The sequence below is a fragment of the Apium graveolens genome, chromosome 4 (assembly GCF_009905375.1).
Source record: "Apium graveolens cultivar Ventura chromosome 4, ASM990537v1, whole genome shotgun sequence".
Lineage (NCBI taxonomy): Eukaryota > Viridiplantae > Streptophyta > Magnoliopsida > Apiales > Apiaceae > Apium > Apium graveolens.
Window position 1 is genome coordinate 29614651 of NC_133650.1, and position 16468 is coordinate 29631118.

At 32.7% G+C, this 16468-nt stretch overlaps 1 protein-coding gene across 2 annotated transcripts; it reads left to right on the forward strand.

Moving 5' to 3' along the window:
- The first annotated feature begins 3818 nt into the window (after positions 1-3818).
- Positions 3819-12552, forward strand: LOC141717925 (CDT1-like protein a, chloroplastic). Of its 2 annotated transcripts, none has more exons than XM_074520180.1 (9): positions 3819-4001; positions 4801-4980; positions 5082-5201; positions 5901-6126; positions 8753-9424; positions 10458-10653; positions 10733-10823; positions 11773-11841; positions 12370-12552. In XM_074520180.1, exons 2-8 carry the CDS (start codon positions 4805-4807, stop codon positions 11825-11827), a joined length of 1536 nt encoding a protein of 511 aa, XP_074376281.1. In that variant the 5' UTR covers positions 3819-4001; positions 4801-4804; the 3' UTR covers positions 11828-11841; positions 12370-12552. The 2 variants fall into 2 exon arrangements, with proteins under 2 accessions (XP_074376281.1, XP_074376282.1); XM_074520181.1 differs by having other exon boundaries at positions 12376-12552.
- Positions 12553-16468: the final 3916 nt, after the last annotated feature.

Sequence of the window (16468 nt, forward strand, 5' to 3'; positions counted from 1 at the left end):
CTTCAGTACAAAGATGCAATAGTCAACAAAGTACTGGAGTGAACAGGAAAAGAAGCAAGTGAAGAACTTATTTTATTACTGTATTTTAATATTATTTTTCACTTGTACACTTGGTAATATATAAACCAAGTAGAAGCTAGTAATTAGAAGAGAGATTTTCCAGAGCTGTTTAGAAATATATTGAGAGAAAATTCATCTAGTTTGTACTAGGATGCAGCTGTGATCAACATTGTTTAATCACAGATTTTCTAAAAATACCATCTCTGGTGGAACAACAAATCCACCAGAAAAGTTTTTAAGGTCTGTTGTGTTCTTTACATTTGTGCTTGAATATATATCTGTCTGTATTAGCTTAAAGCAATTCACACACTTGTTCTTCTTGAACACACAACTTTATAAACTGCTCAAAACCTGAAAAAGTTTTGAGATTTACATTCAACCCCCCTTCTGTAAATCTCATTGTTAGTCCACTAGGAATAACACTCTTCTCCTTCAACAATGTCGTCACACACAAATTTAGGAGAGGCATCTATCTGATTTTTTTCAACAACCAAAATTTTCTCAACAAGTGACTTTCTTTCTTGATGCTTCTCTATCATAGCTTCTTTTGTAACTTGTTCATCCTTTTTATCCAAACTTGATGTAGTCGCCACATGTAACACCTGGTAATCAACAACAAGATCCACGACATTCTCCACACTGACAAAGTCTTTTTCTTTAGTTTCTTCTGAAAGAGTAAACTCGTGAAGGCAAGACTTCAATTTCTCATCGTGTTGAAAAGATTAAAATTCCAAAGAAAGATTGCATACATCATTAAACGAGATATATGGACTTGATTTAACCTTTCGATAAATAGGAAAATTTAATCCACGAATAAATCTTCCAATTTTCATTGTTTCCGTCTCCTCGAAGTCACAAATAAGGCGCAATCTATAAAATTCAGAAGTATACTCAGAAACACTCATAGTACCTTGAGAGAGGGATGTCATCTTCAATATACATTCAAATTTATAATGCAAAGGAATAAATTTTGCACGAAGTTTCTTCTTCAGAGATGTCCAAGTCATAATCTTTTCTTTTCCAGATCTAACTCTTTTTGTGTTTAGATTATCAAACCACAAGTCTGCTTTCTTTGTAAGTTTAAGCGCTGCAATCTTGAATATTCTCATCTTAGTCCAACCTGTATAAGCAGAAATCTTGTCGACTTGTGTAACCCATTCAACAAAATCATCTATGCTACCCAAACCTGTAAAATAAGCAAGCTCTATACCAGGATCATAGACTTCATCACTATCTTTCACCTTAATTAAAATTTTATCCCATGCATCAAACCTCGATTCCGTTGAATTAACAAGCTTTTGAGTACGTTTATCAATCTCATCCAATTTTCCAAGTAATTTTCTGAGTAATTCATCCGTAGCCATAAGAAAAAACTGGAAAAAAAAAAATGGTGAACAGTGCCAATGAATAGTGCCGTGAACATTAACCCGTGAACAGTGCCAATGAACAGTAATTTTGTGAACAGTAACCCCCCGTGAACAGTACTCGCGAATAATATATTTTTTTTTTGAAACCTAGATCTCCCAACAATTAAGAAATTGGAGAAAAAACCTTGGCTCTTGATACCAAATTGATGTGGATCTCTCCACAAAGAAAGAAAAGAAGAAGAAAAGGGATAAAAGAAGAAGAGGATATTTCAAAAGAACACGATCAATCCAGAAACGTGAACTTTGAATCTCAAATTGCTTAGATCAATCCAGAAACTAAGTAATTCGAATCTAACCTTCAAAACAATCCAGTAATTGAAGTTTAGAGGAAAGAAAAACTACTCATAGTTATCTCAAAACAAAAGTTTTATATCATCCATTGTCTCCCTTAAAAGATTACATGAGAAGGGTATTTATAGGCTTAGACAATAACCCAAACCCAATAGGATTCCAAGAGAAATTCAATATCAGCTTGAATTAGCCAATATCTGAATCCTTCCAGGAAACAAATTTAAAAACCAAATCCGAATAGAAAAAAGACAAAAACCAAATACAAATAGGAAAATAAAAGCTTGAATTAGCCAATATCTGAATCCTTCCAGGAAACAAATTTAAAAACCAAATCCGAATAGAAAAAAGACAAAAACCAAATACAAATAGGAAAATAAAATCCTAAGTGCTTAAAACAAGAAAAACCCTTTCAAGTGAAAGGTAAAAACTTGCAAGCAAAATTTGAATTAATAATTATATAATAATCAGTTACTTGTCCAACTTCATGCATCGCTCCTTTATTCCTTGTTGTCCAAGTAAGCTGCATAACCCATGTTTGCGTCCTCTCCAATTGAACATCACCACGAGCACACATAACCAAATCCAAATTAACATATTCATTCCTTGATCCTCATCACTTCCTCTTCTTCGTTGTTGCGTGCTAAAACTGTCTTCTTAATCTCCTCTCCTTGCTCCTTGCTTGTTACTTGTTTGCTTGTTATTGTGAAACATCTCTCAAGTAGGTTTATGTAAGAGTCCACAAGAAACAGCAGTCTCAGAAGCCCAATAGAATTTAATTAGAAAATCCAGATTCTAAATTTACGATCCCAGGCGGCCGCCTCAGTTCCCATGCGGGCGCATACATCTACAGGCGGTCGCCTGCATATCCTAGGCGGACGCTTGCACAACTTCTGGAAAATCACACTTTCTGCTTCTGATTTTGCTGAATTCTTCGCACAACTCCCCGCAACTGATTCCAAGTACTTCCCTAGGCTTATTATGATAAAATCTCCCTAATTACGCAAGTTATACCCTGAAATGCAAAAACACTAGAAAAACGCATCAAATACACAAAATACTTGATTTCAAGACATCAATTCAAGCTATTATAAGACGTTCTAAGTGGTATAAAATGCCACTTATCAATATTGCCATATCCCGGAGTTTTTCCCATGTTGTCATCTTCATAAGAAACTCCTGGGCCAGCTTTCTCCACAAAGTCTGATAGCAGGTCTTTATTTCCAGTCATATGTCCTGAACATCCACTGTCCAGCACTAGGATATTTTTCCTGTTTGCCCTGCAATCACAAAGACCACTAATGGTTAGTTTTAAGGACCCAGACTTGCTTGGATCCTTTGGCCTTTTTAAGTTTGTTAGCATTTGCAGCGGATTTAATTTCAGAGTTTATGCTAACATTCTGTTTATCAGAGTTTATATCAGACTTTGCATCAGACTTTACACTAGAAGGAATTAAAGTAACTTTCTTCAAAGAAGGTTTTATTTGATAATAATCATAGTACAAACTATGATATTTCTTATAAGTATAAATGGAATGTCATAAATTACCACAATGAAAATAAGGATTTTGTGGTTTAAACCTAACAGACTGACTCTTAACTCCTGATCTAGGAGGTAAAGAGTTTATATCTTTATTCTTCCTGCAAAAAGAAGTAAGATGGTTAGAGTTTCCACAGTTAAACTACTAGACACAGTCTACTTATCATACTAAACTACGACCTCAATGTATCCTATTATTAAAAATAAATAAATAGCGTTATATATCCGCTAAACTACTAAATTGTTAAATTACTGGACATAATTTACTTATCCTACTAAAATACGCTCATATATTATCCTATAACTTTAATTATAAATTTATAATAATTATAAATTTATGTATGTAAATATTTTAAAATTATAATACTAAAAATTAATATTAACAGGATACACGGGATTTAAGCTAGTAAGATTAAAATAAAAAGAGATGAAAGTTTTTTATATTGTAACCTCAGGTGGAGGTACGAAAGGTAAAAAGGACAAATTGAAAAAATAGAGAAAAAGGCGAAGCCTAGCCCATTCCAATAGGCGAGATCAAATAGGATCCGCGCCTCATTGAAGCGTTTCAAAACAGGCACAGCCCTAACGGTATTATTATTTCATCTTGTTCTTCCCCCCTTTTGATTTGATACTCACTCGGCTCACAGACAACTCCAACTCCTCAATCTGTTCATCAATCAATTCAAGTAAGTTTTTCTTTCTTTATTTCTTTCAGATCTATAAATAGTTCTCCTCCTCTGCTTTTCATTAATTTATCATATTGTTTATGTGTGTGTATACAACTTTATCCGTGTAGCTACGGTTTTTGCTCCATATTCTCCCCTGTTCATTGATTTTAAGCTTTTTTTTGAGCTTAATTGGAATTCATAATTCGATTTTAAGCTCTGTTTTGAGCTTAATTGGAATTTCAATTTTCGTCTCTCTCTCTCTCTCCCTCCCTCTCTCTCTCCCTTTCTCTCTCTCTCTCTCTATCCCCCTCTCCCCCTTTCTCCCCCCTCCCCCCTCCATCTCTCTATCCCTCCCTCCCTCTTTGTGTGTGTATTTTATGTAGACCTAATTATTAGTGTGAAATTTGCAGTTTCTTTGTCTTATAATTATAGGAATAATCTTGGATATTCTGAAAATCTGTTTTAGAGTAAACAACCTAGGGTAAATGTCATTATCTGTTGAATGCTGCCCGTACATGTAATACATAGTGACATGCTTAGCAGTCTGATAAAGTTCAGGTGTACTTATTATCGAACATGTTGCTTATGTTATGTATGAATACCCGTATATTATTTCAGATTATGGATATGGTCCAAACAATTTGTTTGGATTTATTAAGTTATATGCTAATTTAATATAAGCTGCAGTTTAAGAGATTAATAAATTGATGATTCAGTTCCTGACATCTGAAATTAACTCAATACTTCTGTTCATTATACATTGTCTGGTTCTGTGCCTCTTTATTTTTGTCTCTATTTGATTATGCTGTATATGTAGCAAAATGATGGAGCACATAAAACCTGAGCAAATTAAAAAAACTGTCAAGGGTGAAAATTCTCAGAATGGAGCAGAGAAGTCAGGTGATCTTAATAGTGATATTTTATCTCGGACACCAGCTAAAGCAAATGAGACTTTACCTAACAAGTACAGAAGGGATGCAACTGAACTTCCAGAAAAGTGGGTATTATAAGATTCACATCACCTACTACTTAAATCGTGTTTAAGAGAAATGTAGAATTTATCACTTTGTAGTCATATATTTCTATTTTTCTTTGCAGATTTAAGACAATATCAGACTTTTTTGATCGTATGACTACTTCATTGAGGTTGTTAAATCTACGTAAAAAGTCTCCTACTTTTAGGAACATATCCACTCAAGTTGAGATACTCGCTCAAAGGTTTAGCTTTTATCTTTTTAGTCTTGTTAAAATTTACTGGTTTTATCAATTATGCATTATAATTTGTTCTTGCATTAGGAATTGGGAGAATGATCATGTACATCGTGAATGTTTGCAGAAAACTAAAGCTAATGATTTATGTGTATATTATAGTCTAGCAACATGAATGGGTTGTAAAGACACTATGAGGTTCTCTACTTCATGTTCCACCGAAGCTGAATGCTAGTTCCTTAAATATACATTGGTTTTTTGATTATATTTATATTATTGTTGATTGTTTGGGTAATTATTCCACTTAAATATCTGAATATATAATCAAATAACACATTATTGTTTACAAGTTATGGGATCTAAGACTGTTCAAGCCCCACAAGGCTATGGCATTGACAACTAATTTGAACTATACTTAACCATAGTCCGCACATGTGAAATGTGTATCTACACACACTTTCAATTTACGATAGGGAACACATGTATGTATGAAATAGCCAACTCCTGTACTATATCGATATTGCTATCGCTATATTATGTCCCACCATTTCCTTTAAGTCCTTACCAACTAGCCATACGTATTTTCTGTACTATTGTTGTTTATTTGCTTTTAGTTAATTTTAATGAATTGCATATGGTAAATGACTAAATGCTCTTTTAGCGCTTTTCCTTATTTTTTCTATGTGTTTGTCTACTTTTGTTGCTTAGGGAGTTCTTATACAAGCATCTTGCACAAATAATATATATCCTTCCTGAAGCTGTGAAGACTGAAAGGATACTGATCCATAACGAGAAGACCATGTGCATGGAGCCAGAGATGAAAGTTACGTTAGTGTTTGATATTGTGAAAGGTCATGATGAGGGTTCTGATTATGTAGCTCTACGTGCATTATTCACTTGTAGGCTCTTCAATTTTCTCTTTGCAAATACTGAGGTAAGTTCTCTGTCTGTATCTCTTCCCAACTGCTTTCAAACAACTCCTCTGGAAGAGGAGACGCACTTCAGTTTGGTGTCTTCAATGTACCTTTTGGATTGAGAAATTGGAAGATGGCTTAAATTCACAGAGTTTATGATCTGCAAATATAGCTTTTGGATACAAACTGTAATAATTGATGTTGTAAGCCTGTAATATGCTTAAAATGGAAGCTTTCGATGTCCTTGAATATGAATGAGGGCTACCTTTGGAAAAAATTTAGGAAGTATGAATTGCTGTTAGATATCGTATTGTCAGCTAATGAACTACTGAACCTAAAGGTCAAGAATCATACACCTAATGGGTCTGGGAAGCTGAATTTCAGGCATCGTTTGGTTGCCTGTAACCCAACTCAGTTACTCTGACTTCCTGGGATGTTCCCGAGTTACGGTGTTTGGTTAAATAAATTTTTATGTGGATAAGGTAATAGTGAACCTAAAGGTCAAGAATCATACACCTAATGGGTCTGGGAAGCTGAATTTCAGGCATCGCTTGGTTGCCTGTAACCCAACACAGTTACTTTGACTTCCTAGGATGTTCCCAAGTTACGGTGTTTGGTTAAATAAATTTTGATGTGGATAAGGTAACTCACTCTTCCGTACAATGAGATACTGCAACATGGGAACTCAGTTACATACTCCAATCATGGTCATAAGAAGTTACACAGTGGTTCAATATTTTTAATCTATACTATTTTATTATGTTACTCGGACTCGGCTAGAAGTGTCCGACATGAACACGTGTCCAAGTATCGGACTCGGCAATATGGCAATATTTTATAAAATATACATATTTTTGGCTTAAAATAACTCTTCTTAATTAACCATGAAAAAAGAAATAAAAAAAACTCAGTAAGAAAGAAAAAATCATTATAAATATAAAATAGCTATGTTATCCGGACTCTTCATTTTACCTTGGAGTAGACACTGGGATTAGCTATTTTATATTTATAATGATTTTTTCTTTCTTACTGAGTTTTTTTATTTCTTTTTTCATGGTTAATTAAGAAGAGTTTTGATTTTTTTGTAGAACTTGTAATAGATTCAATTTTTGTCTATTATATTTTATAATCATTTTTGTTTGTCTTTATAAAAAGTTATTGTAGATACATATTTTTTAAACAACAATTTTAATATCTATATTTTTTTATGTATGCTATTTTTAAAAATAAATCTTAATTAATATATTTAATTAAGTATCAATATGATTATTTTGTCTCTAATGTTTATAATTTAATAACTACTTCCTTGTCCTATTAAGTTTTATACAAATAGCTAAGGTTAAAAAAATGTAATTTAGTGGGAAAAGTAAGAAAGCGGGTAAGGTGGTGGGACCAATCAATATTTAATGTATAAAGTGGGTGTAGTGAATGTAGTTAGTTTATATATTGTAAAACTTTACAACTTTCTGTAACTTTTGAAATGTATAGAATTGAGAGGTAAATTAAAAGAAAAGTGTATAGAAATGAATGGGACATAGGGCGTAGTTATTTATAATGGTTTATAGTTATTTTTTTCATTTTTATCATGATATTTTTGTAATAGATATAATATTTTTAAATAGTAATTTTATAATTTTTTGTTTTTCATTTTTGGTTCAACACCCTATAATAGTTTATAATTTTTTTTATATTTTTATATCAATATAATTAACATTATTATCAAAAATATGATAAATGATTTAAACAAAAAACAACTATGCAACTTGAAGTTACCGAGTATAAACCAAAAGCATTTTTTTAGTAAACCTAGGATTTTTAAATGTGTTACCTAGTTCCAAGGATCAGTAAGTTCCTATGTAACCTTGATTACTAGTAAACAAACATGGTCCCAGTTTCATGTATTTGTCCTGTGTTTGGAAGTGTCTTTGTTTATCTCTGCTTAACTGTGTATATGTTTATATTTATATATGTATGTGTATATATAAAAAGTCTTACTAAAATACAAACTAAATTAAAATAAAAACTACAAACCTCTCTAAAATCACTCATCCACATACTGAAAATCATCAAATATAAAAATAAATTATATATTAACAGTTTAGTCACTATCACTAAATTACACATAAATAATCACCAAATTAATGGGAATCACTAAGTTCCACAAATCTGATCATTGAATGAGTGGTGTCACCATCATAAATATACAAGTTAATTAATAATCACTTATTATACCTATATCAATCACTAATTATTTACTGATTTGTAGTTTTCATCTTAATATTGGTTTGTATTTTCGTCCCACCTGTTTGTATACGTACAAGGTGCGACACGAAGGTTAAGAAAAAGTGTAATTTGGTGGAGAAAAGTAAGAAAAGTGGGTAAAGTGGTGGGATCGATTAATATTTAATGTATAAAGTGGGTGTATTGGAAGAGAATAGTGGATGTGAGTGGATAGTAGTTAATTTAATATTATAAAACTTTACTATTTTTGGAATGTATAGATTGAGAGAGATGTCCCAAAAAGGAAACTGCACAGAATTGAATGAGACGGGGGGAGTATATATATATAATTCTCTTTTTTTGCTAAGTACTTTTAATTGGAATAGTACTTGAAAATTAACTTGTATATTTACATTTTGAAATCAGAGTGGCGAAATTCCTGAGGCTGCATTGCCTGAGCCATTCAACAAATGCAATATCAACATAACTGCAGATCAGTTGCCATTGGATTCATCTACAGTACTGCCACCTAGTCTTGGTGAAGTTAAATTATCAAAATCTTCCAACCTACCTTCATCTTTCAGCAGGCATTTCTCTCAGAAGGCAACAAGAGAAACTACTCAACTCTTAGCATCTCCTGTTTCTCTTTCGCTGACTAAATGTGATAGTCTGAAGCAAGATGATGCTGAACCAGAGATAGAGTCTTCTGCTTCATGCTTAGAATTCACCACTTCCACAAATTCAGTCTACTTAATTAATCCCCCATGCTTTAGCTCCATTACATGTGAAAGCACCCCTATAAAGATAGCACATGAAAAAGAAAATTTAATGGTCGAAACACCTGCACAACTGACACCTCAGAGATCATTGCCTAGTTGTGATGTCAAATTAAAGACAGGATCGATATTGCAAAAGACAACAAGCAGTATGTCTGCTAAAAGGACTTTGGATTTTTCCTACTCGGAAGGTAAGGGCAGAATACTCGATTTCAGTGATGCCATTTTGCAGCATGAAGTTGCACATAATACGATGCCCGGAAGAGAAACAACTGATATTGTGGATAAGGAGACTGTTTGTTTGGCTGTTCCTCTTCTAAAGGTACAAATTATGAGCACTTGTTTTTTGTTTTTATTAGATTGTTGGCAGTTATATTATAAGTTTGTTGTTGGAATCCTGTTAATAAGTGTTTTTTTTCAGTAATTAGTCTAGTCCATGTTAGTCAGAAGTCAGAATAGTTTGATGTCCTACTTTATTGAGGTTCCTGTGCCATCTCGAGATTTCCTCCAATGAGTACTAGAAGATTTGGAATCTGATCTAACATAAGATGTAAAATTCAGACTTCATACACATCACAATCTTCATGGTTTATAGTGTTTTTAGTGCTTTACACAGAGCAAAAGGGTAGTTATTATGCTGTTTTTTCTTTAATATTTCACGATTTTTAGTTCCATACATTTATCCTATAAAATACGACAACAAAGCATGAATATTTATGAGACTCGTAACATATTTTAGCTAAAAAAATAGGTAAACAAGCTAGTCATGCAGAACTGCTGCTAATGATATGTAAAGATTACTAATTAAGAGTCGGGCTTGATATGGCTTTTACATGAATCAAGACTTCTATGTTTTCTTTGGGATCTCATTCGAACTGCTTTTTCTATTAAAAGTAGTAGGTTTGGTTGAAACGTACTTTTACAGCATGGCTATTGGTTGGGAATTTTTTACTTCACTCGTCAGTTCAACCAATCAAACTTTTTTCGTTGCCACTTCCTAGGAACTTCCCTGGGTATTTCAATGTCAACCAAACAAACACTTCATGTTCATATTTAACTATATCTATTTGTCTCTCTTGGTTTATCTTAATAAATCTTCATTTCACGGAACTCAAGGTTTGTCATTTAATCTCACCTAAATGGTCATCAGCGGAATACTGTAATGTACAACAGTAGTAGTTATTATTTTGTTAATTTTTAACAAAATAATTTCTTAATAAAGTAGTTTAAAAATTTCCTTTCACCAACTTCTTAATAATTTGTTTATCTTGTTTGCAAGGTGCCCTATCTTTTGTCTCTGTACCTGCTTCTATGAATTGTTTGCGTATCTTATGAACAAATATTGATTTTTATAGGTCAGTAGCTGCTGCCCCTCCGATAATAGCATTGTCAATCAAAGTGGATCACCAAAGCGCCAGCAGATTTTCTCCTGCCTTCCGGACACAGTGACTATCATTAATAATATTTTCCAGTGTGCCAACTGTACTTCAATCACCAGGGAGGAACTTGTGCATAAAATTATCATGAATGCTCTTGATATTGTTGAGAAAAGTAAGTACACATGCCGCTATTCATTTACATCTCTTCCTTTGTATGGATGATTAATGGTTTTACTTTTATCATCTTGAAGGAGAGGTTGAAGAACAAATAGATCTACTTGAAAAGCTTGTTCCAGATTGGATTAGCAAGAAGTTGGCTCCGAGCGGTGACATCTTGTACAAGTCAGTACCTCATTTTCGGCTTATTTACTGTGATACTATATTTTGATAGTAGGTTTTCTATAATGGGCAATTCACCAGTTTCTTGTGGAGAACAAAGCTAAGTGAGTTAAATTTTAGTGAGAGAGAAACGAAAACTCCTTTTCCCATATATGTGTGTGTGTATATATATATTGGTAGAATGTAAATGAAAGAACAGAGTGGCGAGCAGAACCATACTACTTTTTACTCCCTCCAAGTTATTGGAAACTTTGACTGGGGGGTAATTAAATTTTAAATGTGAAATTCCTAAACTTTGCACCCTTTAAGATTTAAATTGATTCTCTACATATAGACATTCCATCCTAGCTAGAACCTATAGACCGTGCATCCTACCAAAACAAGGGCGTGATGAAACCTGTAGGCAAAGACATTTATAGAGTAAGCATATACAATACACAACTTCTAGGAACAATGCCAGATAAATTTCGACATGTCAATAAAAAGAAAATATGTGAGGGTTAGCAGTAGTGCTTTTCGAACTTGACAACACCTTCAAAAGCTGGTTCACTTTAAAGTTTAAACATACAATTAAATGAAGCGGATGAGAAGATCATGCAAAAAATATGATTGTACATGCACATTTATACTTAAAGTTTAAATAGTTATAATATGTGTAATGCAAGTATGTTTCTTAAACATTTTGTTGCTGGTATTTATTTTATTGTTGTAAAATATAGAGTTGTTGATGCACATATAGTAACAAGATGAAACTCAGTGCGATCTCTTAATCGCACATTGTTATGTACAGCTTCATTTTTTTTTTCGAACGCTTCATTAGCTGTTCGCAGTCTTCCTTTAAATGAGGGAGTCTCTTAGAGTTTAGATCTTGTTCGTAATTCTGTGCAGTGCTTATGGTTCGTAGTTCTAATAAAACCATTTATGTATTTGATGATTTTCCCCTAAATTGCAGTATTAAGAAAGTGTCTGATCTGAAGTCCGTCTCAGAAAGGCTCATTTGCATTTAAGCAAGTGTCTAAGGGTACAAGCTCTGACTCGAACTTGGGAAGTTTTTTGGGTATTTATTAGGGTTTTATATCAAAGTGCCCACCGTTCTTGTCAGAAACTATCAAGTGGCTACCCGATTTCAACGGGACTCGTTTGGCCACTATAATCACTACATATATCACTATGATAAATTTTGAAAAAACAAAGTGACCTAAATTTAATGAACCGATGACGGGAAGAAGCATAACGTTCCTTTTTGTAATTCATGTGGCCCGCACATCATTTACCGATTATGATTTCATAAATTTTTATATTTTTTTAAAGATTTAACCGAGTGATATATATTTTGATTTTAGTGGCCAAAACGAGGCCCGTGGAGATCGGGTAGCCACTTGATAGTTTTTGAAAAGAACAGTGGGCACTTTGATATAAAAACCTGTATTTTTATTGTACTTCATGGTTTTGATGTAGTTAATTTGTTTTGTTGCCCATGATGCATGGTAAGTGATGCCATTGATGTACCAACTTCTTCTTCATCAAGTTAATTGTTTGTGCTTTTTAGATGCAGATCGAGGTGGCAAGACGATCAGGTTGAGATTATGTTCAAGTGCACGTTCAACAGAAGTTACAACGTAGCAGTAGTCGTGCTGTGTTTTATTGGTGCAGACATAATCTGTACTACATTATCATTGTGCTTTTCCAGATTTTTATGTGCGAGACGGTTATCCAATTATTATTTACTTTATATTCTATCTTTAGCAATTTTAACTATCTAGTTGATTAATTTATAATTTGGATCCAGGTTTAAAATGAATTAATTTAATTTGATGGGCCAAAGACATCCAGCAACGTGTGACAAAGATGTCCAATTGTTAGATGCGTAGTTACAGTTATATCTAAAGTTATAATGAATTTGAAGTCCATGTGAACCTGTATGAATTGGCTGATTCGCTATTATTGGCATTAAACAATAATGTTTTAGATAATATTAAAATTCTAGATACTCATTTCAATCAACTTGGACAATTTCCGTTAAACAAATTAATTGGTGCTAGTTTTATAACGTGCGAGGGATAATTATTATTTATTTATATAATTATTTAGAAATATTTATTCTTTATTTAACTAAATTTTAGTATGATAATTTTATTTCTTAAATAAATTTTATGTTCTTCATAAATAATGTGTTTTTCAAAAAAATGTACTTTTTATATTTATATATGTACTTTTATATTTGACATTCATAAACTAAATATAATATATGTGTTATAATTTATTTAATTTCTACCATTATTTGATTTTTTTTAACATTATAAATTTGTAAAGAAAATATTTTAATCATATTGCATAATATGTTTATGTAGTTATTTTTCTTTTATTTATATATTTTCTTTTCTTAATATTACGGAGTTTGATAAAAAATGGAAAGTTGCTTGGGATTTTCATATTTGCCACGTTTGTAATAATATTTATAATTTTTACGTTATAGTAATGATTTTAAAAATAATACTTACACCTAATTGTCTGAGTACTTTTAAATATATTTTTTTAGATTTGTATTTTATTTTTTAATTGTAATAATTTATTATTATTATTATTATATTTCTTCCTAATTTTAATGTTTTATAGGATTTTTGGGCTCTAAATTTTTTAAAAGTCCATTATTTTCCTATTTTACAAAATAAAGTTGTTAGGTCCAGAAGGTATATACAAGGGGGTGAATGCATGTTCTTCATTTTTATCAAATTAATGGAACTTAATATCAAAACTAAAAGGAAATAAACAAACAAAGAAATTTTGGGTAAATATTCTTTCTATTCAAAAGTATAAATACCCGAGTGTTTGCTTACAACTCCAAATACAAAGATTCGAAGCTACAAATATAAAAAAAAGCAACAAGTTATAAATCTAGGGTTGTTCTTATCACTCTAAAAATCTAAAACTCTTATAAAAATGTATTAAATACAATCAAAGAGGCTTCAAATAATGAGTGTTACAATTTGGTAAGGCTTTAATTGGTATGAATCAAATTGAACATGACATCTTCTTATCATATCAAGTTTTCAATAAGTGCTGAGATTATTTTGCAAGAGCTCCGCACTGTTGTAAAAATGGAGAGATACATTTACAATCTGCATCTATTGATTATATAGGCATAATAGGCTGGAGAGAGAAGAACCCTACGTGGAAGCACCAGGACCAAACATTTTAGTTGACAGCTTGCATACAAATGATTTACTCGCGTCCCTGAACTTCACAAACCATTTACTTGCGACCAGGATAGTACTAGGAGGAATTTTCACTTAGATATTCATGCATTGCATCTAACTTGCGACCTAACACTCCAAGAGGCTCTTACTTGCGACTAGAAGGGATCAAGTGTGTTGCCTTAGCCAATTTCATGCTTACTTGCGACCACATGAAGCTAGGGAGAGGTTACTTGTGACTAGATCATTCCGAAGGAGTTTTGTACTTAGTTTTTGCTTCACTCAAGGTTACTGGCGACCAATCCTCCCTAGTAAGGCTTACATGCGACCTTGCTTACCTTGTATAAGTTTTAATTGCGACTTGTTTAGCTAGGGGAATAGTCACTTACGACCGAATGCCTTTTTGGAAGCTTTGGAAAGATTCTGTGGGGCCTCCAAGAACATGGGTGCATTTCTCTTTCTCCTCCATTTCTTACCGGCGACCATGACTCTCTAGTAAGGCTAGGGAGTGCATTTTACCTTAGAAAATATTCATGTAGGGTGGAGAATAGCCTACTGGCGACCAGAATGTATAAACATGCACTTTTGATTTTATTTTAGCTCCTGTTTATTCCCTGAGACTCGTACCAAGTCGAGATCAGTTCCCGTATTTAAATATTGAACTGTATTACCAGGATATTGCTTCTGATATTCAATATAATGACCAGGGTGACTCCTACTACAAGGTAGTGATCACTTTAACTTACTTTCCGTAGAGCATTGCAATCCCAAAGATGTCCTGTCTTCAAGTCTTCTCTCTTAAGTCTTCGTATAAACTATAAAACCTATATTCCCTGATACGAATCCTCACTCAACAATCTTCCTAATAATAATACTCAGTTTTCTTTCACGAATCACTAACACCTAGTGCAATGGTCTGATTCACAAGTGACTAGTTTCGTTCTCAGGCCTTCGTATTATATCTTCTCAAATCATTGTCAAGTCTTCTATCACATATTAACCCTAGAATCACAAATTGAAAATCCAAGCATCAAATCATGAAATTGATAGTTTAAACTTGTAGAACAGATCAAGAGGGTCAGTTTGGTTACTCACATAATAGGATTTGGATGTCAGAATCACCCAAAATCACGCTTTGATTCTCAAACCTCAAGAACTCTAATTCCCAATTATGCAGAGAATTTTGATTTATTTTATGATTTTTAATGATTATTATATAATTAATTAATAAAAATTAGGCTATTTATAATTACAAAATAAAACTCATAATTAAAATTAAGTGTAACGCTCCCAGATCCGGGGTCAGAGGATTTGGTCGTCACGAAGACACTTCAATCCAAAACAACCTATTTAATCGATAAATAAATGCCAGCGGAAGATATTTGATATAAATGACCCCAATTAATCCAAGATCTTTTAAGGTTACAGTTCTAGAAACAAGATATCCAAATTCCACCAATATTTTTTTTTCATTTTCTTTTAAAACTCTTTTCAATAAATTCCAACTCAAAACTAAACCCACTAGTATAACTTCGAAATGAAGTATACTAGGCCTAAATAAAATACATAACTATAATATAATATAATATAAACAAATTTATACAATAAAACTTACACTAGTCCGCAAACCCTGGACCAATCACCTTCCCAAAAGCTTCTTCTTTGCTTCCTTGAATTACGCAGCTAAACAGCTTAAGTTAGTCCTCACTGGAGGTTAGATTTTAAAACAAGTAAGTATGAGCGAAAGAAATGCTCAGCAAGTTCATTGTAATATATATAGGGTCACTTTGATATAAAACCGACATCTGCGTCAGAGCAGAACATTTAAACTCATAATTGCTAATCATAAAATTCTTTTTGATATTTTCAAGCGAAAGGCTTCAGCAATACTTTGAATCTTGATAAGAATAAAACTCGTAAAACAGTGGTTACGGAAATATCGTAAACAATGCTAACATGAAACAATGATTATAGAGTGGATCATAAACCCAGTCAAAATCGAACTCTTCAAATTAATACTTACTTTGCTATCATACCAATTAGATATCAATACGAACTCTGATGCTCACAACACCCATACTGAAGTCAACATCAGTCATCTATACTAATACCACCTTTGATATTTAACAACAAACTAAGTATTCTCAAAATCAGAAACTGAATCAAAGACACAATTCACTTTTAATCCAAAACAGAATCAATACTTTTAATCCAAAACGGAATCAGTTGATAAATCATTATTCTATGAATATCAGAAATGATATGATAATTTAGATTAGGATCATTCTCCGACGGACGTACTATCACATGCTGATCTGCCCGTGTGATAGCACAAGGTCATGATTCTTAGAAACGTGACCCCAAAAACACGAGTACTCAAATAAAAAGGCATAACTAGCCTGTGGCAAAATGGTGTCATAATATTCATATGGCACTTAGAAATAGCCCTCCGCT

Bases quoted from the DNA above. Each gene is read 5' to 3' on its own strand.
- LOC141717925 (XM_074520180.1), top strand. From the start codon at position 4,805: ATGATGGAGCACATAAAACCTGAGCAAATTAAAAAAACTGTCAAGGGT. The intron at 5,202-5,900 runs GTTTAGCTTTTA...TTTGTTGCTTAG, and splicing joins GTTGAGATACTCGCTCAAAG to GGAGTTCTTATACAAGCATC. The intron at 10,824-11,772 runs GTCAGTACCTCA...CCTAAATTGCAG, and splicing joins AGCGGTGACATCTTGTACAA to TATTAAGAAAGTGTCTGATC.